The 24,526-nt window shown below is 34.9% G+C and overlaps 1 protein-coding gene across 12 annotated transcripts; it reads right to left on the bottom strand.

Moving 5' to 3' along the window:
• Nucleotides 1–1,728: 1,728 nt before the first annotated feature.
• cmn (calymmin) lies at nucleotides 1,729–24,227 on the bottom strand. 12 transcript variants are annotated; one of them, XM_034309017.2, is made up of 45 exons: nucleotides 24,091–24,227; nucleotides 21,227–21,277; nucleotides 21,068–21,124; nucleotides 20,234–20,278; nucleotides 20,099–20,143; nucleotides 19,757–19,822; nucleotides 19,073–19,138; nucleotides 18,291–18,356; nucleotides 18,080–18,106; nucleotides 17,475–17,513; nucleotides 17,318–17,368; nucleotides 17,094–17,150; nucleotides 16,796–16,849; nucleotides 16,624–16,680; nucleotides 16,502–16,549; nucleotides 16,086–16,370; nucleotides 15,912–15,962; nucleotides 15,602–15,652; nucleotides 15,317–15,346; nucleotides 15,171–15,218; nucleotides 15,033–15,074; nucleotides 14,877–14,921; nucleotides 14,697–14,756; nucleotides 13,963–14,004; nucleotides 12,607–13,164; nucleotides 12,391–12,528; nucleotides 10,771–10,818; nucleotides 10,090–10,146; nucleotides 9,196–9,228; nucleotides 9,045–9,083; nucleotides 8,898–8,936; nucleotides 7,808–7,864; nucleotides 7,647–7,715; nucleotides 7,495–7,557; nucleotides 7,344–7,409; nucleotides 6,899–6,991; nucleotides 6,728–6,787; nucleotides 6,593–6,652; nucleotides 5,987–6,043; nucleotides 4,402–4,455; nucleotides 4,255–4,311; nucleotides 4,068–4,106; nucleotides 3,139–3,312; nucleotides 3,007–3,060; nucleotides 1,729–2,536 (listed from the first exon to the last, which is right to left on the bottom strand). In XM_034309017.2, the coding sequence occupies exons 1-45, from the start codon at nucleotides 24,161–24,163 to the stop codon at nucleotides 2,532–2,534; spliced, it is 3,276 nt and encodes a 1,091-aa protein (XP_034164908.2). In that variant the 5' UTR covers nucleotides 24,164–24,227; the 3' UTR covers nucleotides 1,729–2,531. The 12 variants fall into 12 exon arrangements, with proteins under 12 accessions (XP_034164908.2, XP_034164910.2, XP_034164904.2 ...); XM_034309019.2 differs by lacking the exon at nucleotides 12,391–12,528; XM_034309013.2 differs by having other exon boundaries at nucleotides 7,647–7,712; nucleotides 8,922–8,936; nucleotides 12,391–13,164.
• Between the last annotated feature and the right edge of the window lie 299 nt (nucleotides 24,228–24,526).

The raw sequence follows: 24,526 nt of genomic DNA on the forward strand, positions 1-24,526 counted from the left end.
AGTCACCTCTTCAGGAGGTGAAATGATGCTTAATTTGGTTACTGGTGAGTGACTTGGCGAGTATAAAACCTTCCACTTTTTCCGCGGATGAAGTGCTTTGTTGTGTTCACTGTGTGTTTTGGATCATTGTCTTGCTGCATGATGAAGTTACTTCCAATTAGATTGGATGCATTGCTCTGTAAATTGGCAGACAGAATGTTTCTGTAGACTTCTGAATTCATTCTCCTGCTACCATCATGAGTTACATCATCAATAAAGATTAGTGAACCGGTTCCAGGAGCAGCCATGCAAGCCCAAGCCATGACACTACCTCCACATTGCTTGCCCGATGAGCTTGTATGTTTTGGCTCATGAGCAGATCCTTTCTTTCTCCACACTTTGGCCTTCCCATCACTTTAGTAGAGGTTAATATTAATTCCAGAACTTTTGTGGCTCATCTCTTTGCAAATCCCAATTTGGCCTTATGATTATTATTGCTGATGAGTAGTTTGCATCTTTTGGTATGGCCTCTATATTGCTGCTCTCGAAGTCTTCTTCAAACAGTGGATTGTAATATCTTCACCTTTGCCCTGTGGAGGTTGGTGGTGATGACACTGACTGTTGTTTTGGGGTTTTTCTTCACAGTTCTCACAATGTTTCACAATGTCTCACAATCAGCTGCTGTTGTTTTCCTTGGCTAACCTGAAAGAAAGAAACCAGTGGTCCTTCCAAATTGTTGTATTGTTGTCCCTCTTTTCTCAGCTTCAAAATGGCTTTCTTTTCTCCCATTGACAGCTCTCTGGTTTTCATATTGGTTTATACTTTTTAACAATTGATACAGTCTTCACAAGTGAAACCCAGGGTTCAAACCAAGATTAGACATTCAGAGCTATTAATTAAACAGTCAATCTAACAGGGTATGCCTGCGTAACAAGAAACACCTGTCAGTCACATGTTCCAATATTTTCGATCACTTGAAAAATGGGTGGGTTTAAACAAAAGGTGCATTGTTCTAAGTTGTTTAACAGAGATAAATACCAGGAAATGAAAGCTGAAATTCTGATCTATTGCCTCATATTCTTCTTTTGCTCTCAAACCCAAATGTCTTCAGTGTATAGTAAAAACAAATGAATTGTCCTTGCTGGTCCAATACTTTCAGAGGGAACTACAAGTTGTTATTTAACAAAGAAAAACTTGTATTCATTGATTTGGTGATATGTAAGGAGAAGTTTATTAAATATTTATGGAAGGAGTCTCCAGTGTCAGCTTTGTAAAACTGTAATTTTACATTTTGAGTTTACACTTTGTGGTTTCTTGATAACATGACAAGTTGTGTATTTTTTTCCAGAGAGAGAAAAAAGAGAGGTTGATGAGGAAGTGACTGTTGTTTGCTGCTATAATGTAAGTGAGAACAGGGTTAACTTGTTTTGTGGATGTTGCACAACATTAAATGGTGAATTGCTGTGGTGTAAGAGGAATAAAACACCTCAGGATTTGCTGTTATAGGAACATAAGTAAGTCCGCTTCATCACACCACACACCAAAATAAAATATATAATAATAGGGTGTGCTGGATCAAGTGCTATTTTATAAGCTGATGAATAATAAGTGTGAAGCCATATTGTTAAATTAAACCAAATTTGCAGTGATTTATGTGATCATTACAACTAGGACTATTAATGCAGCAATATATTGGCAAAATATTAAACACAGATTTATTTCAATGCTTTTCATTTTCTCATTCATATATCATTGTAGTAGTCTTTTTTATTTTTTAGTTATATTGACAAATATTGACATAATTTTTGAACTTTAGAATATGGCCCTGGGGATTTCACTGTGTAAAACAATAAAGCACTCATAACCAAGAGCAGTCTTCAGTGTCCCTCCTTTTTTCTTTTTTTTTTCTTTTTTTATTAAAAACGGAACTTTATAAAAATCAGCGAGCGCCTCGCCACAGAAAGAAATCCATACTCAATAAATTATCCCGTGCTTAGTTACAAAATAATACACATAAGACAGTAAAGCATGCATTTCTGATACAGTGAAAGGTTTGAGAAGGAAATGAAGGCAGAACAGAACAATATCGCATAAAAACATTTGTGTTCATTATATACTGTATGGGACACAAATTATCTGGCTGCTCAGTGGGGGGCTTTTTTTTTTTTTTTTTTAAAAAGACACAAATACAGTGAAAATGGCATTTTAGGGCTACTGTTAAAAATACTAAAAAATTGATTTTGAATTTTGAGAGTAAAGTAGTTTTTTATGATCTGAGAAACCATTAAATATTAATTTCTATAAATATTGAGTATTTTTTTTATATAATAAACCTGCAATATCACTACTTTAGTTCTGGGAAAAAATAATCATTTTTTCATTCTCTTCATTTTAAACAGTGGCCCTAAAAATAAGTTTTATTCTTAATTTAATCTGAATTGGGGGAAAGAAATATAGGTTCAGAATTTAAAAATAGACAATGATTAAATTTACAATAGTTACTAAAAACATGAACAACAACAGGACACATGATTGTTCACTCTTCTTCAGGATCAACCTGAAAAAAACAAGAAAAAGATAAAATTATGTTAATTTTTTGGATGTAAATGCTTAGATGTTATTAAGGATAATAAATTAAAGCTGCAGTATATAACTTTTTCTGTTATACATGAGCATAGCATAATTAATAATAAAAAAAAAAACTCTACATCTACATGTTATGAAATTTTCTTCCACGAGTTGCATGCAATAATATATTTCCACTTAGACGGGTCTCCATAATTTACATATTCCATAATTTACATACTGCATCTTTAAAGTTCAGTCAAAAATTACATTAATTATTATTATTTTTTATTCAATACATCAAGCCCATGTGAGGGAGTGTGTGATATTTAGGCATCAATTAATTGTTAGCTACAGTATGCTAGCCTTGAAGCTTAACCAAATGTGTACATTTTATTTTGGTCATGTTATTATTTTTAATGAAATAAAGACCAAGAATGGACACAGCATCTGAGATCTTACCATGATATCCGTTGCCGAAGAATCCTTTCAGGTCACGTTTCAGCTCCTTGCCTCCTAAACAGAGCGAATATTTAATACAAAATGCTGTTAAAGATAATGAGCTGCTTTTAGAGATGATCTGGGGTTTTATACCTGTCCAGGACTTATCCTGAGGCAGCTGTGGGCCTTTGAGGTTCTGCTGAACCGGAATGTGCTGCGGTGTCACTGCTTCGGTGGGCGTGTCCACTGGCCAGTAGGCGGGATTTCCTAGAGACACTGCGGAGCCAGTGAAAGGGCCGTCGGTAGGGGCAGCGGGCAAAGAGACAGCTGGGAGGGGTCAAAAAAATACATAAATAAATGGAAAAATGAAGAGAATTGAATGCAATTAAGCAACAGCTGTCATATAAAAAAAAATGAAGCAGTTAAAGTTACATGCTAAAAATTAGCTGAAATATATATATTTTTTTACACAATAATTAGAACATACTTAAAAAATACTTGCTTAATAATTGTCATGAACTAATCATTAATACGTAATAATGGTCTCATGTTAAAATGATCATGGAATCAGTTGTAGTTGTAATTGACGCATATTTCTCATGTGGTAAAATTCCATAATCATTTTAACATGCTAGAGAACAAACATGCTAAAGATAACCACATGATAAATTTTACATTTTAAAATTATTTAGTAATAATTGCCACTAAATGTTAAGTTAAAAATCATCACAGAATGGTTATGTGCTAAAATTAAAAATTGTTATTGTGAAATTATGGTAACAAGCCAACAGATTTTAATTACATAACAACTGCTATAAAAAAAATGATTATGTTATTGTCACGTGACAAACAACTAATGTTGTGAACTTTTCTTCCATGAGCTGCCTGCAATAACGTATTTCCACCAGAGAGGTCTCCAAAATTCACATACTCCAAAAGTTACATACTGCATCTTTAAAGTCTGGACAAAAAATAAAACCATAAGTTTCATTTCATGCTAAAAATTATTGTGCAATAAATTGCTAAAAATTGTAGTGAGATCTGTGTGTGTGTGTCTTGTGTACAACAGTGTGAGTGTTTACCTTCAGCTCGGACTCCTCCCTTGACGTAAGAGGCTGGCCCTGTAAAAAAGAAAAAAAATTTTTTGTAAATGAAAATTGCACACCACAAATTTGGATTATACCATCCTGAAAAAAAGGAATCGTTTGATGAACAGCTAAACGTAGACTAAATAACAAACAATTTTCTGGTCTGGTAAGTTCTATGTACCTTCTCCAACTCCATCTACTAGAGGAGCAATAGGCTGGGGCTGCACCTCTCCATCTCCTGAACACACACACACACACACACACACTTAATAAGCAGGTTGAGGATTAGCAATAGCGTTAAAATATTAAAGTATGAATAACGACTAACCGAACTGATCTACAGACTTCACACCGTCAATAGCAGGAGCTTCATACTGCAGTGCTGCACACAGAGAGTGAAGGATTATGGGATATGATGCCATGTGCATTACTCAGTGCACTCATATAGACATGTCTGTAAGCACGCTAAAAAAATTCTCAGCACTCATAAAATCATGAACAGTGATTCATTGTGAATAGACTGTGTGGTTTGGGACACGTCCATGGTGAATTGGTGATGGTGTTTATGTGGCCTGCATAGTGAATAGTGTGTGTGGTTTGGGACACGTCCCCCCAGTGGACTGATGATAGTGTTAATGTGACATACAGTCAGGTCCATAAGTATTTCGACCATGACACAATTTTCATAATTCTGCCTCTGTACACTATCACAATGGGTTTGAAATGAAGCAATCAAGATGTGATAGAAGTGTAGACTTTCAGCTTTAATTCAACGGGTTTAACAAAAATATTGTATTAAGAGTTTAGGAATTACAGCCATTTTTTGCAGAGTCCCTCCATTTTCACAGACTCAAAAGTAAATGGACAAACTAACATAATCATAAATATTAGGATTATTTTTAATACTTGGATGCAAATCCTTTGCAGTCAACGGCTGCCTGAAGTCTGGGACCCATGGACATCACCAAATGCTGAGTTTCCTCTCTCGAGATGTTTTGCCAGGCCTTTACTGCAGCTGCCTTCAGTTGCTGCTTGTTTGTGGGTCTTTCTGCCTTCAGATTTGTCTTCAGTAAGTGAAAAGCAGCTCAATTGGGTTGAGGTCAGGTGACTGACTCGGCCATTTAAGAACATTCCATTTCTTTGCCTTAAGAAACTCTTGTTTTTAGTAGTTATCCATCTGCACTGTGAAACTCTGTCCTATCAGTTTTGCAGCATTTGAATGAACCTGAGCATAAAATATAGCTCTATACACCTCAGAATTCATCTTGCTACTTCTATCAGCAGTCACGTCATCACGCCATACACGCCCATGCCATAACACTACCTCCACATGTTTGAAAGATGATGTGGTATGCTTTGGATCATGAGCCGTTCCTTTCCTTTTCCATACTCTTCTCTTCCCATCATTCTGGTACAAGTTAATGTTGGTTTCATCTGTCCAAAGAATCTTCTTCCATAACTGGGCAGGCTTTTTTAGATGTTTTCTAGCAGTCTAATCTGGCCATGAAACTGCTTATCAGTCAAGTGTCCAATTAACTTGTGCAAATGGAGGTATTATGTAAAAAATGGCTGTAATTCCTAAAGATTAATGCAATCTTTTTGTTAAACCCCTCGGATTAAAGCTAAAAGTCTAACCTTCAAACACATCTTGATTGTTTCATTTCAAATCCATTTGGTGGTAATATAGAGGCAAAATTACGAAAAGTGTGTCACTGTCCAAATACTTTGGCCTGATTATATATATAGTGAATAGGGCATGTGTTTTGGGATGCACCCACAGTGTACTGATGATGGTGTTTATGTGGCCTAGGTAGTAAATAGGGTGTGTGGTTTGGGACTGTAATGATTCTACGTAGGGAATAGGGAGTAGGGATTAGGAGGCATGTGGTACAAGGTTTAGGTGAGTGTCATACCGGACTGATCAATGGTCTGACCGTCAGTGACTGGACCGAAGGGAAGCGATGGATTGCCTGGAAAACATATAGTATTTGGAATTTTTCTCCATTTATAGTTACATTTAATGTGTTTGAACAGCAGTGAAACAAGTTATTTCCTGTTTTCAATTTTGTTACAGCAGCTGTAAACAGTTGTTCCCTCTCTAGCCTCCCTTTTTTCTCTCTCTTGAAGCTAATAAGTCACAGCTTTACTGCTGGAGACTCCTTCCATAAATGTTAAATAAATGTCTCCTAACAGAAACATGTTTTTCAATCCATTCTTTATTAGTCTCAGGTAATGTAGATCGGCTGCTGTACGAGTCCCTGTGAATGAGCTGTTATTATAGAAATGACAGCGTATTTGAATGAACGCATTAATATAAACCTCTGATTTTGGACCTGCACTACTGTCAGAGATCAGAATTCAGCAGTGCTGTGGTACAAAGACAAATAATGCGAATGTCACATTTGATGTAATTACTGTATTTTCCAGATGATTTAGCATCACCACTGAGACTGATGGGCAACATGTGGTAACATTTCTCTGTGATTTCACCATTAAATTTTAAAATCACCAAGCCTTACCATATTTCCCAGAATTCCCAGCGACAGCTGGCAAACCAAGCTGCTGGCCACCATAAGGTCCTAGAGTCAGAGGTCAAAGGTTAGACAAATACTGAGGGGAAAATGTAGATAAACAATGTAATTTAAAGCAATAACCATATTTTCCTGATGCTTTAGTTTCACTAGGACTAGCAGTGTACAGAGAGCCTCCCATCCCTGAGGACGGAGAGAGAGAGAGAGAGAGAGAGAGAGAGGGATAGAGACTCATAGATAGGACTTAGTTGCAGTTCGAAGTAGTGATGGGGTAAACGTGTCACATGAACTCACTGTATTTTGCAGCAGATTTGGGATTGGCAAATTCAAGTGGATTGTAGTTTCCAGCTTCTTTAGAACCATAAGGCTGTGCAGCATAGGGATTACCTGAGGGAAGAAAACATGATAATCATAAAGGTTGATAAATATCTGTATGAGGCCGTATGGGTTTACTCAACGTTTATGGAAGGAGTCTCCAGTGTGAGCACTTTGAACAGTCAGAGGTAAAGCTGTAACATTAGGATTTCCAACTTCTTCAAGACAAAGGAGTTCAATTTAACTTTGGTAAATTAGCTAGTTAAGATGTGTATATTAGCTTGTTAAATTAGCTAGCTATTTAAATTTCGTAAATTAGCTAGCTAGTTTTGTTTTCATTGCTGATGTGCTAATATTTAATTATATAAGATATATAATATTTATATAATATTTCATATATGAATATGAACGTTACGAGCCACACCATATGTTCCGTATGGATTGGAGTTGTATCCCATGGGCGAGCCACCAAAAAGAATGCCACCAATACCTAGGAGAGAACGGAAAGAGTTATCTTGAACAAATTGTAAGGCAAATTCATTTTATTTTAAAGTGAATTATTCTACATAGTTTACCATATCTGACTTGAGGCTTTCCCTCAGAGCCTAAACCCATTGGCTGAGCTCCATACGGCCCACCTATCAGAGCAAAATACAGACAGTTACCAATAAATAAAGCTGTGGATATCTGAAAATATGAACTTTTAAAATATGTAGCATAAACGTACCGTAAGCATGGCCAGATTTCACCTCAGGCCCGAGTTCAGCTGTCTGCGGTTGGATTGGACTGGTTCCTGCTTCAAAACAAGGCTCACACTCATATTCTGACCATCTCACACACACACGCATATACTATATACATATACAGTGCAAATCATATATATGTTACCATCCAGTCGAGCAGGGATGATGGGGGCACCGTTATACGGTAGCTGTCCTGCTCCACCTAAAAGAGATCCAGATTTAAAATAGTATATTTTTTTCAATAATGGAACTTTCAAATGAAGACCATCTCATCAGTTAAATTATGGCAAATAAAATACTTCCAGCTATATGAAGTCAAAACACTGTTTTTGTCATTTCCATATTTTCCCAGACTGTAAATTTAATTTTGGTTTACTGTAAACTGGTGATCTGATCTAAGATTGGAAATAGATACGATGATTCTTAAAGTTTCCAACCTTCAGACTGAAATTCACCCTTCAGTATGAGTTAACATTATACATGGATTCTCTGCTAAGCGCTAACATCCAACAAAGCGTCCAATCTCACTTATACTACATGTTGAAAAGGTTTAGCGCAGTTGGCTAAAGCTACACTACAAGCTACAAATAGCAAAACTAGTACAACTAGCATCGATGATTGTTGTCACTTCTGCTAATAACAAATATTAGCGAGTAAAAAGAACCCTACAGATGGTTTCCTTATGTTGGTGTTTGATCTGTAACCTATATAACCACTCACTCCTGGAAGTTATAGTTAAATTATAGTTTAATATCTTTCTGAAATTGTGAAGGCAGAGTTGTGAGAACACTGTTACTAGGCAACTGAGAAACATGGACACCTAGCATGAAATTTGCTAATGACTGAGCACAAAGATTGATCTAGCTAGCTTTTTAAGTCTTTCACATAAATAATCAGAAAGTGGAAAAGAAGCAGAGCCATCAGGAACATTAACATTTCCCTCAGATGTGTTGATAAATTCCTGAGAAATTTATCTTAGGAATCTGTATGATTTAAATGAACATTTAGCTAGCTAGTATGTAGTTGTAGGTGTTTTGTATGGCCATGGTGCAAATATAAACATTTACTTTCACTTTTGAGACTTAAGTATACTTTAGTATCAGTGCTCCAATGCTCCACTTTTAACAACATAATAAAAGATTAAGATTTATATATTTTAATTTAAGTAACTCTTAATGTACACTATGAACTACTGCTTATACGCTTACTAACTAAAAAAAATGTGTTTATCCTACCAGATTTGCCTTTGACCATCTCACCAAGGCTGGCTGCACCTTAAGGGTTGAGACAAGAAACATAAATATTTAACAGTAATACATCCAAAGCTCTGTATGGATAATTGTGATTCTAAATAAATTAATAGGATATATTCTCTGGCTCACCATTGCCATATCCATATCCTGCTGCTGGATTAACATAGCCTGGATACAAAGGCATATTACATTATATAGTGGTCCAGTTAGCTTATGTATAATCCAAGTTATTAAAAAGCATGTTCAGTACAGTGTATGTTGGTGGAAAATGCTATGTTACCTGGTTGATTGGGTTTAGGGCCATATCCTTGACCTGAATAATAGAGAAAAATCAAAGTAAAATCACTTATTAGAGTTATGAGGTCATAAATTAGTGAATGCTTTGGCAATATTAATGAGGGACTGTATTCAAAAGTGAGTTAAGCATGCGTAGTTAGGATTTAATACAGAAAAAGACCTCGGACAGGGCAGAGTTTTTGTAAAATGGGTGGAATGCCATTTGAGGCCAATATTAAATATGACTATTAATTAATTAATAGTATTGTCCCTTTGGAGGAGACACATCTTAAAAGTTTATCTCAGGGACCTTTTTTTGCATATATAAAACTACAAATGAACGTAAAGTGACCTGTAAGTGTAACAGATGAGTGCTTGGTAAGCTTATCCTTCAAACCGTGGGCACATTTACTGGGGAATCAAATTTTTTTCAAATAAAAATGTCTGATGAGCTAAACCTGATTTTATATATATATATATATATATATATATATACACACATACACAAGAGTAAATTTGCTGAATAATACTAGTGTGTTACTGCTTTGGTTTGGCGTAAATATTTCAGGGTTTTTTTCCGTGGTCAAAAATAAAGGCTCCTGCAATGATCTAAATTCTGCCATGGCAATGAGATTTTCAAGCACACTTTAATGTTAGTGTAGTAGTGCTAATGTTACCACCTGCCAATTCCCCCTGTTAGCACAGATGCTTTGCCAAAACAGTAATTTCTAACTTTAAACAAAATCTTAGAAGTTCAATCTCATCTCATTTCACTTCTCATTTCATCCTCAATCAAAAAGGATGCAGTAAAGAGTGATGTAAGCATGTATGCAGTTAGTGTATGTTCACTGAATTTGGCTAGAAATGTATCAACATGTGTTATAGTGATGAGTATGACCTGGTTTTGAGGCCTTGGCTCCTCCACTGTTTGGGTACCATGGTCCAGGACCATATCCTGTAGATATTATATACATATGCATATTTATTATAGCAAAATACATTAACACAAAATCCACTGTGAAACATTTTATCATGCTGTTACAAGGTCAAGAGATACACATTAGAGACACAAAATGAACCTAGGAAGAAAATTCATCAATGTCAACATACATGCAGCAAACACAATGTTATTCACTCGAAAACAGGACAGTGTCTTACAATGAAGACTGTAAAACATACAATTCATTATTACAAAACAAAAATAAAGTCATTATTACTGAAAGGCAAAAATACAACAGGAAAAACACCATAGTTTAGTGTAATTAGATCATAAGTTATGAAGATCAGTACAGTATACAAATAAAACGAATAAACACTCAGTTTAATAGTAAGTAATGAATGACAAGAAGTTCACCTAGCGCTTAACCGAACCTTAAACAGTATGACATTTTCAAGAATTTTACATTTCTTAAGAACATGAAGAACCCATTACATCATGCATAAAACCAACCTAAATAAATGAAATGTGATCATGCAAGTCAGTAACATGCTCTTTCACTTTACTACAAAAAACGTAAATAAATAAAACAATCAAAAAAACATTAAAAAAAAAAAAACGATTGAAATGATCAGTGTTTACCAGGACTGGGCAGCTTAGTCCATTGTCCAGACACTCCAAGTCCACAATCTACATAACATCCATTAAAATTGGGTAGCATTAAAAAAATGTGCATTTCTTTCATTTCTGTAACTGATTTAATGCGTTAAATTAGTGCTTTATAATTCAAGTGTGGATTTACCAGGTTTTGAGCATAGATTTGCCCCTGCTAATTAATCTGCTTGAGAACTGTCAGTTGTAAGAGGGATAATAAAACTTCCTATATAAATAACAACAGCTTAACAAACCACCATGAAATTGCGATTACATTCGTATATAAGAGAACATTATCCTCTGTTTTAGCTGTTAATAGCTGTTTATAGTGATAACAGGAACTAACTTGTTTTGAGGATGTTCCACAACATTAAATGTAACTGTAAACAGATAAAAAGTATGACATATTTTTAATGTATATGTATATATATTAATATATTATAAAAAAAAAAAACCTGTAATCCTTGGCAAATAGCTGTGGTAAAAGAGAAATAAAACACTTCAGGACATGCTGTTATAGGAAAATAATCCACTTCAGGGTGGTAACACTAACTGAGCTTTATCACACCAGGTTAAAATGTCATGTCCAACCCAAGATCATCCAACTAAGCTGCCATGCTTTATCACACCAGAGAGGACAGACAGAGATATTGAAAAATATATAAGAGAAGTCACCAAATATAAGACCGGACATGGACTGGGCCACATTTACACCAGTACATTAACTCACTCCTGGTTAGAAATAAAATCACTGGCAAGAGGACCACCATAAGATAACCACATATATAGTATATACCATGTCAATCACAGAACAACAGCACTGACTACTCTCAACCTCAGACGCTTCACCCATGGCCCAGGAAGTGAATACTTATTGTACATATGTCTAGTGGCGAGTAAACAAGACACCCTCATGTATTTGCTCACATGGCTCCTGTGAAATAAGTGGTTATTTATCATGTTTATTGAAGTATCAGACTCTCTAGCAATAACTAGAAGTCTGGCTTGCAATACCACTGACTGTCAAATTATTTAAAAGTGAACATAATACATTATATCAGTTACAGTCCAATAAGAGATCTGAACTGGTTTTATAAGTTCCCCACATGGGGCACCACTGTAGTCACCAGCCTACTGTAAGATAAAGCTTTCTGCTGAATATAATCTGATTTATATTTAGTGCTTTACATGTTGGAGTCTTGGTTTGCTTCACAATCACCGAAGACCAAAATGAACTCAGAGCAGTAGAATACACACGAAAAGGAAGGATACACATCCAAGGACTATTTGTCATATTTCAATTAAAAGGGCTTGTTTGTGGTTTTATGGCAGTAGCAAAGAAGTATGCTCAAAACCTGACCATTTTCAGACAAGAACAGAACATACAAATAGAATAAGTAAGGATCCCAAGATGTGAACGTCTGACTGAATAAAAGTGATTAGTATAATTAAATAAGTTAGCAAAAGTGGGGCTTCTCTGATTAGAAGAAAAAACCACATTAGATTTACAGGGTTGTACTCTGAGGGTTAAAGAATATCCATGATGCTTTTTAATCAAGACCATTAACATGGAGGACATGCATTATTTATCAACTGACAGGCTTTTACCAGGATTTGCTACTTTTGGACCCTTCATCTGAGGCATAGCAGGGGTTGGTTCAAGGGCAAGTGGAGGACCTGCTGTCTGTGGTGCAGCTGGTTCTGGTGCTACAGGTTTGGGATCTTTCATTTGTGGACTGTCAGGAACTGGAGCAACAGGTTTGAGTCCTTTGGTCTGAGAGAGCACCGGAAGCAGCACTGGAGTAGTAGGTTTTTGAACTTTACCTTGTGGAACAGCTGGTTGTAGAGCGACTGGATTTGGACCTTTCCCCTGTGGATACACTGGTGCAGCAGGCTGTGGTACTTGAGTAATTGGCTTTGGGGCTTCTTGTTGAGCAAACGGAAGTAAAGCAGGAGCAAATGGTTTCTGAGGACTTCCCTGAGGAATTTCTGGAGCTGGTTGGGCAGCTGGCTTTGGACCTTTACCCTGAGGAATGATGGGTGCAAGCTCTGGGATCAGGGCTTGTCCTTGTGGGATGTATTGTGCAGATTTGGGTCCTTTATTCTGTGGAATCACTGGAGCCTGCTCTGGCACTATTGGCTTAGATGGGTAGCCTTGTGGAACCACAGGAAACTGAGGTTTTGGGCCCTTCCAACTCGTTCCAAGTAATGGCATTCCCTTGGTGGGTGGCAGCGCAGTAGGTACTCCTATGGTAGGCTCAGGTTCAGCTGGCTGTACAACTCCTTTGGTGTACCCTGTTACTGGTGGAAGACTTGGGGCTTCAGGGCTAAGGCTTTTTCCTTTGGGTCCTTTCTCATTTCCATTTGTTACAGGACCATATCCTAGAAGTCGAAGAAATATTACCGCAAACTGGAAAAAAAAATATCATGCTCCATGGTACAGTGGTTCTCAAATTCAGTCATGGGGACTCACTGCCCTAACTTATGATGTTTTTGAATGGTGGCGTCTTATTGGTCAGAAGGTGTTGATTAATTCTCTATAACAGCAGCTCTGACAATAGTGCAGCATAAATAAATAAATAGGGTGGTAACAGTACCTTTGATTCATCACACCACCCTGTCACAGCACCACACACATTTTTAATCTTTACTAATCCAGCTGTTATTGATCAGTTACATGGTTTAGATGAAATGTGTTGGGAGCAGGGAACACTTTAAACTGTGCAGAGCTTGACTAAAGAACTAAATTTGAGAACCATTACCATGGGGAATACAAAAATTCATAATTCATTTTATGAAACAAAACATACAATATGGTGGACGTAAACAGACCTTTCCATGTTAGCAGAACAATTGCAACATGCACATTATAGTTAGAACACAAAATACAAAGGAAATACAGAGGTTATTCATGCTCTGTATGGTTTGAATATGTGTTATATGGTGTACATAATGCAGAAAATCTCAATATCAAACTCACAGACCCAACAATGCCCAAACAAACAAAAACAGGCAGCAACCATACATTTTTTGATTAAGGTTTTTGGTTAGCTTTTTAACAAACTGAATCAACATTAGCAAATCAGCTGTATCCTGCTAACAATGTTGTGTCCATTTAAAAAAAAAAGACAAAACTGAGGTACATGCTGCAAAAAAACACATATATAAAGCATAAATTACCAGGTTTAACTTTCGGTACACCAGCAGCAGGAACACCGTAACCTGGGAACCACAAGATGAATGGATAAAATATATTGGAAATACTGATTATTAATAATTAGCAAATATTTATTTAGCAAAAATCACATTAAGTATCTTGCAGTGGGAGAAATAATACCCAGGGGAATACCCTGCAACAGGAGAAATAATACTCTGTTCAGGAGACCTGCATACTGTTTCCCACCACAGCTCTCCAAAATTATTGGCACCCTTCATATAAATATTACTGCATAAAATAAACATTACATGCAATAATTCAAACCTCACACTCTAATAATATAAGAAACTATTTATCTTCAGTCTAACAAAAAAATCAAAAAACTACTTTTTCCCCCAAATACTAGTATTTTCTCTCAAAAATATGTGTGCTATGATTATTAACAACAAATAGGAACATTTAAAAAAAGAAAACAAATTAAATTTATTTATTCTCAGTCCCTAAGAACTCTGCTGCTGCCCTTTACCATGTACCGTTTCCCTGGGGTATACAAATGAGGTTGCACACATGTAAGAAAAAAAAATAAATAAATTTTCATCCCTTACAATGGGGAAAACCACAGAATTTTCAACAGATGGTTTTGTGACGTGCACAATTCAGGTAATGGATATAAAAATACACAAATAGTAAAAAAAAAAAATTTAAATTGAGGTCCAAAAGTTCTGTAAATGACTTTTTTGACTTCTGGCTGATTTACCATAAGGCTTGGCTCCTTGTCCATTACTTGCTCCTCCATTTCCAACACCAACACCATACCCTATGCAGGAGATTACAGACAGATTTATTCTCATACTTACTTACTGGGTGTTTATTATCTTCATCAGTCTATACCAATGCTGACCCTGACCACAATCGTCTCTAAAGACAGACAGTTTACCTGGTTTAGGTGCTTTAGCAGCCCCATTGGGATAACCTCCATATCCTGTGAGAAATGAGGAAATACCAAATTAGATCCTTACTAATATCTAATATCAATACATTCCATTTTCTATAACTTAACATGATGTGTAAAAGGTCAATTTTGCATATTTACCATTGGGTCTCTGTCCATATCCTGTGGGCAAACCACCATAACCTAGCATAGTGAGAACATCAAACAGACAGAATATGAAAATTGACCCCAAACCCATATTTTAAGCTTTAAATTATTTTCCAGGGATGCAGACTTTACCTGGTTTTGGTCCATTAATTCCACCTCCATTGGGATATCCACCATATCCTGATAACACAAATATCCAATCAGTGACGACATGAAAAGTGCATTGTGTTAGAGTTCTGAATTCCAGAAACTTTTTTTTGTGTTTAGCTCTAATTTACCTGCTTTGGGTCCTGTGGTGCCTCCGTATCCTGAGAATGAGATGACGAGAGACCAGTATGGATGGATGTATACACACAGTCCAGTTTCACTTTTGATTAGATTAGACTACATCAAAATGACATTGTAATTAAAACTACAAGTGCCAATTCTGTCCGTCAACTTAATCACAGATCAGCACCAATTTTTATTATTACTACTAACGTTTATTTAACCCCACTCCTCATCCTCATCCTTATTTTAAATGTAGTTAACCTTTGTGATATTTAATGTAAATGTTGTAATACCTGCAGGTTTTGCTCCCTGTGCATTCGGACCACCATTCCCTGGACCATAGCCTGTAAAAAAAATAAAAGTCCAAATCCATATTCTGTTTTTCTGCAGTTCAAACACAAATCTCTAAAAACGTGTGTTCCTCTCTATGAGAAGTCAGTTCTTCAGGTTTGTGAATTAAAGTAAGTACACATAGATATTCATCTGGATATTCATCCTGGATTCTGATGGATGGATAAAAACTATGAGGTGCTGTTCTTTACCTGTACGAGGAAAAGAAGCACATTTCTAAACTTACTATACTATTAAAAAAAACTTTTGTACCCTTGGGCTTAGCCGGTCGTCCACTCGGCGCCAAAGGTCCTCCACCATAACCTGGAAAATATCATTTATCATACGCAGGCACTGACACGCTGTTTATTATAATTATTTATTACAATAAGAAAAACTGCAATGTTTTTTTTTATTAGATATTAGGCTACGAGTGAAAGTGATTACCAGGTTTGGCAGTTTTTGGATAAGCAGCAGCTCCAGCTTGGGGATAAGCAGCAGGTCCAGCTTGGGGATAAGCAGCAGCTCCAGCTTGGGGATAAGCAGCAGCTCCAGCTTGGGGATAAGCAGCAGGTCCAGCTTGGGGATAAGCAGCAGCTCCAGCTTGGGGATAAGCAGCAGCTCCAGCTTGGGGATAAGCAGCAGGTCCAGCTTGGGGATAAGCAGCAGCTCCAGCTTGGGGATAAGCAGCAGCTCCAGCTTGGGGATAAGCAGCAGGTCCGTTTCTGTAGCCTGGACACACAGTTATTAAACACTGCATTTATATCTATACCGAGTTGACACAGGGAAACGTGATATAAATCTATACCATGATTTAGCATTACACTCCATATATTTTTAATACACACAGGAAGTAAGCTCACCTGTGAATGCAGAATTTGCATGGCCAAATCCATTGCCTTTCCCATAGCCTGCAAAAAATCTGTATTTAATTATCGTCTGTCAGTTTCGGTCACAGGTATAAATGAGCTAATTTGAAGCTCACCTCCTCTTCCCTTGTTGGCCATTTGTGGTGCCGTTCTCATCCCTGCTCCAAATCCACCTAAAAGAAAAAAAAAAGATATAAAAATAGTCATACAAGGAAATATGATGCTTATAATAACTATTTATTTAATTGTATTTAATCTAATAAAAATATATAAAAATGCCCTTCATACCATACGAGGGTTGTGCTCCATATCCAGGCTTATTTGGCTTGGACCCATAACCTCCTGTCATATAAAGTATAAAGATGAAATAATTCAAGCATAAACCTCTTCCAAATATGACCTTTTCAGTTTGTCTGGTTAAACAGAGAAGTAGTAACTCAAGGTTCTGAAATGTGAGTTTAAAACTTCAGGACTTTAACTGGGCTCAGTGTATTGTATTTAATGCAATATAATGATGGAATGGAATGTCATGTAATATATCGTAATGTAATATGATGTAATATAATGGAAATGGGAACAGTGGTACCGTTTGGGTTTGCCTTGGCTTGCTGGCCATTGGATGTAAAAGGTGAAGCTCCATAGCCTGGTGGAAATAAACAGAATAAAATGCATGAGTATCACATACTGTATATAAGAGCTAAAAATTTCATTAAATTTTTTTAAAATTGTGTGTTTCCTTTTGAATTTTGAATGTTTTGAATATAAATATGAAAATGTAACATATGCTGAATAAATACAATTGTAATTTACCGTTGGGTTTTGGCCCCTGTCCTTTAGAAGCTACAGGTGCAGGTCGGTAACCTGTACAACAAATTACAAACAAAAAATAAATAAAGAGGTGAACTTAATTTAGTTAACTAAAATAAATTTTAGATTTGATTCAATCTCTGTAGATGTTTCGTATTACCTCCATTTCCTTTAGCCGCACCTGGAAATGCACCAAATCCTGGAAACAGAAATTCAGTTTCCTTCATAAGTGACGTGTTTATGATGCCACTTTTTAACTGTTCAGGGTCAGCCAATTTTAAATTTTAAATGTTTAATGGATGTTCTGCTTTTGAAGACATTTATAATAATAGTAATAGGTCAATAAATGAGTCCTGATCTTAATCCCTTTGCTAGGTTTGGAAAATTATCAAGCATTTAACAATAAATTATTAAAGCGCAAATATCACAGCCTCCTTATTTGTCTTATTATGAGCTTCTATTTGTTCACTACGATATCACTGATTTCTGTTATGGAATTGTTCCAATTTTTTTCTTTGTGCCTAGATAAAAGTAGTTAATCTTCCCATAATTGCTATAGTAGCAGGCTACCGTAAATACCCTAACAAATGTGCATTTTACAATACAGTGAATATGAAACTATAACTTGAAACTACACAATATACATAAATCTCCAATATATGTAAATAATATATGTAAATCTCAGCACAACAAAACACACAAGATATACAACATTTTATGATTCTAAAATATAATATAATTCTGCTTATAATATATAAAATTTACCATTGGGTTTGCCGCCATTTCCATAACCTGTAAATTATAAAAATATGAATTACATTTCCATACATGTAACTATCTGACATGTAAGCCATACTAAAATGCAACAATCATGTAGCATCATGCTCACTTTATGTAATAATTGATAAAGAAATTACACCTACATTCAAGGTCACATCAATTTTAAATTCCAACATAAAAAAATCTAATAATTCACCATTAGGTTTGGCTCCATTTCCATTTCCGAGAGAAGCAGGTACAACACCATACCCTTTATAAGGACCTGATACACAACATTATTTCATTATTTAGTAGCTCAGGTGTTACTTTTCATCCAACTATTCAACTTAACATCCAACTTCTCCAATTCATTTCGTTATTCATTCCATTTTAAGACCCCATTAAAGAAAACAATATAAAAAGAAGTACAATCTTTTGTATCTTGGTACATCAAATATTTTATGAATTATAATTGGAATTTGGCTACATTTCGTACTACATAGGTTCTTATACAACATTCTCATACTACGCTCGTTAATAAAATATTCAAAATGAAAGAATTTGTAAAAAGCCAGTAAATGTAGCATAAACTCTAAAGGTCCCATTCCAATATCGAACCCATTATCCCATTATATAAATTTACAATTTTTTACCTATAGCTGATTCACACAACACAATTTATTTCATAATTGCCCATCTAGTTATAATTTAGAAGCTAATCAATTGCCCAAGTAGCAAACTAATATAATAGTGTCTAACACTAACAGCTTATATATTATAAAGTACTCATTTTAAAACAATCATACTCATGCACATGCTCATAAAACATATAGATCACATATATATCTAGACATATATATCTATTTATTATATAATAACTTATCTCTAAATTGTTCTAAATCTATTTAAAAACTAATTTCTATGTTGAAAATTTGAAAAATAGAATAAAATAAAAGAATTAGTGTACAGTACTGTGTATTCTGACATGTTTATATTCACCATTAGGTTTGGCTCCATTTCCATTTCCGAGAGCATTAGGTGCAGCGCCGTACCCTTTATACGGACCTGATACGTACAATTATTTCATTATTTAAAAACTCTATAGTACAAACTGTGTATGGAAACAAAAATCTTTCTATGACAAAATAAAGCCAGCTGGTATATACTACATATACTCATTTTTTGTTCATATTAGCAAACTTTTTCATAATTCTCAACACAAAAATGTGTACTGAGATACACTTAGTAAAACATGAACTAATATAATCCTACTGTATATATATATATATATATATATATATATATATATATATATATATATCACTGTTGCTATAGTATTTCATAAATTATAAGGATAATGCAGTTTGCTACTGCGTGTATTAACAGAATCCTCACACTGGAAGGATTTCTCAATAATTAAGAGTAAGATGTTAACGTTATACCAACATTCATTTCTCAATATTCTAAAGTTCCTAATGAAATCTACAAGTTAAACTAGCAAGCAATAAAATTTCATATCACCTGGTGTCTTAATATATAATATTTTCTAAATTAGAGCTATAATTGTACTTTACTGAGATTTGTATAACATCATGCTGGCATTAGGATGAGAAACTCATATAGAAATTACTTTTAAATTCTGGGTTACATTTAAATTCTATTTTCTGACATGTTTATATTCACCATTAGGTTTGGCTCCATTTCCATTTCCGAGAGCATTAGGTGCAGCGCCGTACCCTTTATACGGACCTGATACATACAATTATTTCATTATTTAAAACTTCTGTACCACAAACTCACAAAAGCCATAAACTTCAATCCAATTAATTAAAAAGAATTAAAAATCACATCTTATACCATGTATTATTATTGTATTATTACTATATATATATTTACTATATACTATATATATATATTATTGTATTATATATATTATTGCTATTGTTGAAATTTCTACACAAATCAAAGTGAACTGAAATTGAATTGAATTAATTAAGATAAACAAAATTTATAAAAAAAAAATACCACTGGGTTGTCCGCTGTTTCCGGCAGCCTGTGCAGCACCATAACCTTTAAAAACATTGTAAGAGTTCTTTAAGAGATTTCTATAAACATTGCACAAACTCATCAGTATTAACTTTTGAATTAACTTAAATTTACCTTTGGCTCCATTTCCATTGGGTTGAGGAGCTGCAGGTCCATAACCTGATAAAAAGATAACAAACATGCTTATAATATATTTTTTTATTATTAATTATATTTTTTTTACATTTTAATATTAGTTATTATTTAAGAGCTGTACCTAGAATGAACTTATAAATTAGTTATTTCAAAAAGCTTTTTTCTAAACATTTAAGCTAATATCTTCTGTAGAGACAAACAAAAATGAGCTTAAATAAATAAATATTGAACATCAGAAAATTCCTGAAAAATTGTATATATTAATTTTATATATTTATATATTTATATATTCAGAAAAACTGAAATATATAAATAGATAAATCACTTACCAAAAATAAGAAATTTTAATAATTTAAAATTTAAAATTTAATTAACACCAATAAAAGCAATAGTGATAAGTTACATACAAATTATAAGATTTCAAAATGAATAGATATTTGCCTTTTTTTTAAAAAGCAAATTCTTTTTAGAATAATTTTCTGACACCACAGGTGTATCTCACTCAAGCTTTCAATACAAATGAGAGTTTTTAAACTTGCCAGACAGAACAGCTTTAAGGAATAAGAAATACGTGTACAATTGTAAGCTAAAACTTTTTTTTCTTTACTGTTTTGATTAACAGTCATAGTTGTATTTGAAGCTGTTTCCATGGTTGGACTTAGCTAGCTAATATAAACCAACCTGATATGCAGCATGTAAAACTTTCTAGCTAGCAATATTTTCACTTATAAAAGCTTGAGGAAATAGTGTGATAATAGGAGAAGATTATTCATGTGAGAACCCAAATGAAAAAGGGTGTGTTTTATTTCTCACCTTGTGCTTTAGTGTTGGGTTGGTAAGCGTTGGCATTCTGTGCACCGAGACTGTATCCTAAAGCAAGAAACAATTTTAAGATAAATGTTCATTATAAATGTCATTCATATTTTACATCATTTTGATTTTAAGCTTTGTTTTTAAAGAGACTGTTGTTACCTTTGGATGGCATTAACATTTGGCCCAAACCACCATTTTGAGGTTTGTACCCTGAAATAAAACAGATATTTATCAGTACTGTGATAAACCATCAGACTGTGAATAATTGTAAACAGGAAATCACTGGAACCCGAAGGAAAAACTGAAAAATACACAATGCGCAAAATTCCATGTCAAAGCAAAAACTAAAATTCTCTTCTCAAAATGAAATTACTGCTACAACAGTGGGCCATTTAACAAAACAGACCTGTGTTTATTCCACTGCTGTCCAGGACACTATTTGCAATCACAGTTTAATTGCTCTCAGTAAAAAAAAAAAAAAGATATATGAAGAGGCACATTTAGCTGCCTTTCCACACAACCACATGGGCTTGAGACAGGTTTGAGCGAGACAGCTGAGGAAAGGCGCATCAATGGAGCGACTGTGTACAAGCAATAAAATCTCTTTCTCACAGCTGGATGTCAAATTCGGACAGGCACTGGGAAACCTTCAGTAAAGAAAGACATGGAAGAAAGCCTTGTTTCACAAACCGCCATTAAAATTCAGAAGTCAAAGCAAAGTCCTTAGATGTAGACCGGCAGAATTTTAATATCAGATTAGTCTGGATTAGACTTAAACATTTTCCCTGACTACTCTGATATTTTAATTATTACACCCAAGTGTGTTTCTAAGACTAATTAATTTAATTAACTTCAAGTTACAAATTCAAAGGCAAAATTTAGAAATCCTGAAACATAGGAACTATTTCAATCTAATCTAAATGTAGTCCAGCATATTTCATAATATCTAAAAGTTGTTTTAGAATTTTAAAATACAAATTCAAATTTGGAAGCCAAAGTAAAGCATTCAGGCATAAACATTAGACTGACTTTTTCTCTTTTTCTCTGATTCAGTATAATAATTTCAAATATAGAACCAATTTTCAATATTGGCCTGAAACAAGAAGTGTGCATTTGGATGCAAAGCTTTGAGATATAAGCAGAATTATAATGAGGGAAACGAGGGAAATGAATTAGGTCCTATCCTGAATAATGTGTTTCTAAGACAAATAAAGCGTAAAAATGGACTTTAAATTAGAAATTCAACTGCAAAATTTTGAAATCCTGAAACATCAAGTAATGGTTCATCTGTCTAAATATAATTCATCGACTCTAAATATAATCAAATGTATTTTATTAGAGCAAAATTTTAATTTCAAGATAAAAATAATGTCTTAAACTGAGCTATTACATTAAACAGGAAATTCAAAGCAAAAGGCCTGAGACGCAGACTTTACACATTAAAACGGCATTATTGCAAGTGGATTTCCAAGATAATGATTTTGAGATTAGACTAGGGGTGTAATGAAATGCCAATATCTCTACCTGTATCTGTTTAGTGCTCCAAATATTTGTATCTGTTTTACTGAGCGTTCTTTAGACCAGAAGTTTTTTTGTATGTTTTTAATGTGGACCCTACCACTATGCCCTGGAAGCACTGGAAAACAATTTTTTTTAAAAAAAGAAAAAGAAAAACAGGGCTGCTGGAAAAAGAAGTCATTTTCATTCTGAAATTATAATAAATAGCAATTTGCAAAATGTACTATAGCTTTATTAAGCTCCTGAGCCAGACGTCCTGTGGAACTTTCCAGCAAGCTTTCCATCTTCTACCTAATGTGACTGAGTAAGCAAGCTAACTATGTTTCAAAACAATGATGGCTTTCCAAAATCAAGAAACTGTTATTTATAGTAGAAATCAATAGCCTACAGTATATGGAGCTATATGGAGCAGTGGCTCTATCAGAAATCAGAAATGCGTGCGCACCACTGTTAAATTGTTTCCCATGGAAATACTGAGAAAAAAGAAGTAAAATACATCTCCCTTACTCAAAGCCTGAACTTTATGAAGTCTGAACTTTATGTGGGGTTTTTGCATTGTAGTTGGGATGGGAATGTTACTGAAATCTGGCAAGCTTCAGCCTTTCAAGCTCCTTATGAACGTAAATACCTCACTTGCATGACCAAAACTGGCTGCACTCTCTCTTCCTATCAATCGCATTGATACTAGCCAATCACAGGTGTCTGTGTGCTCATGTATGCAGAAGACGGCAGATAGTTCAGTAAGACATGCAGGCAAACAGCAGTTTGGGACGGAAAAACTTTTCTGTCCAACCCAGACTACCTTAATTATTAAACTAAACTGGCTTCTTAGACAAGACTTAGGCTAAGTCTGTCAAAGACTTTAAATGGGAAAAAAACAAAAGTTTGAAACCTAACAACATCAGCATAGTGTTAAACCATGTCCTTCCAAATCCTGAACATTTCTCCAACATATCCATTAAATAAAATATCTGAAATAACATCGTGTTTATAGTGACTGAGTGAAAGGTACAGTTCTTAAATTTGGCCCACACAATGGATATGTTGGAGAAATATTCAGGATAATCCAGTTTCTTGTTAAAGCAGTTTCTTTAACAAATATCGAGCTGTAGAAGCCTTCCAATAAACAGTCCAGATTTTGGCTAAAAAAATGCTTTACTTTGAAATAACAGAATGATTCAATGAACACACACACACACATATTTATAAAGACCATGTGATTATTAGTGTTAAAAAAAGACATCCCATTTACGGCAGACTAAACAATGCAGAACAAAAGTCTGAGGATCATCACACACACACACACACACACACACACACACACGTTAATGCAGTCAATGCGTCAGGTGTCAGTCAATGAAAAATGAAGTAAGCCATACTTCATACTACTTCTCCAGTCTAAACAGCATTTCTTTGAATGTCAAGAAGAATAACAGAATAACATTATTCTTACAGTATGAGTGTCTGTGTGTTTCTCTGTGTGTGTGTGTGTGTGTTTTACCCACCTGTTCCCCCCTGAATCGTCGGCTGAGCCAAACAAAGCAGCAGTGCCGCCCTGAAAAACGCTCGTCCCAACATCTTGAGAGACAGAGAGAGAGAGAGAGGCGAAGAGACAGAGGATGCTCAAGCTCCTCCACACCTTTATAACTGATCCTGTTCACTTTCATAAGCTCCTCCTCTCTTCTTTATACCATTTTACACACACACACACACACACACACACACACAGACTGCCGATGAATTTTGGATTCTGATTGGTCCGTAGGTTTGGATTAATTTTCTAAAACAGCAGCTCTGACAATAGTTAATAGGTGCACTCTTTCTAATACGGCATCATTTCTATACTAACAGCCCATTCACAGGGACTTGTACGCTGGACACTCCATGTAAACGGATTAAAAAAACAGGTGTAATCATTGATATTGTGAAGTTTTCTGTAAA

Source organism: Pangasianodon hypophthalmus, chromosome 12 (assembly GCF_027358585.1).
Source record: "Pangasianodon hypophthalmus isolate fPanHyp1 chromosome 12, fPanHyp1.pri, whole genome shotgun sequence".
Taxonomy (NCBI): Eukaryota; Metazoa; Chordata; class Actinopteri; order Siluriformes; family Pangasiidae; genus Pangasianodon; species Pangasianodon hypophthalmus.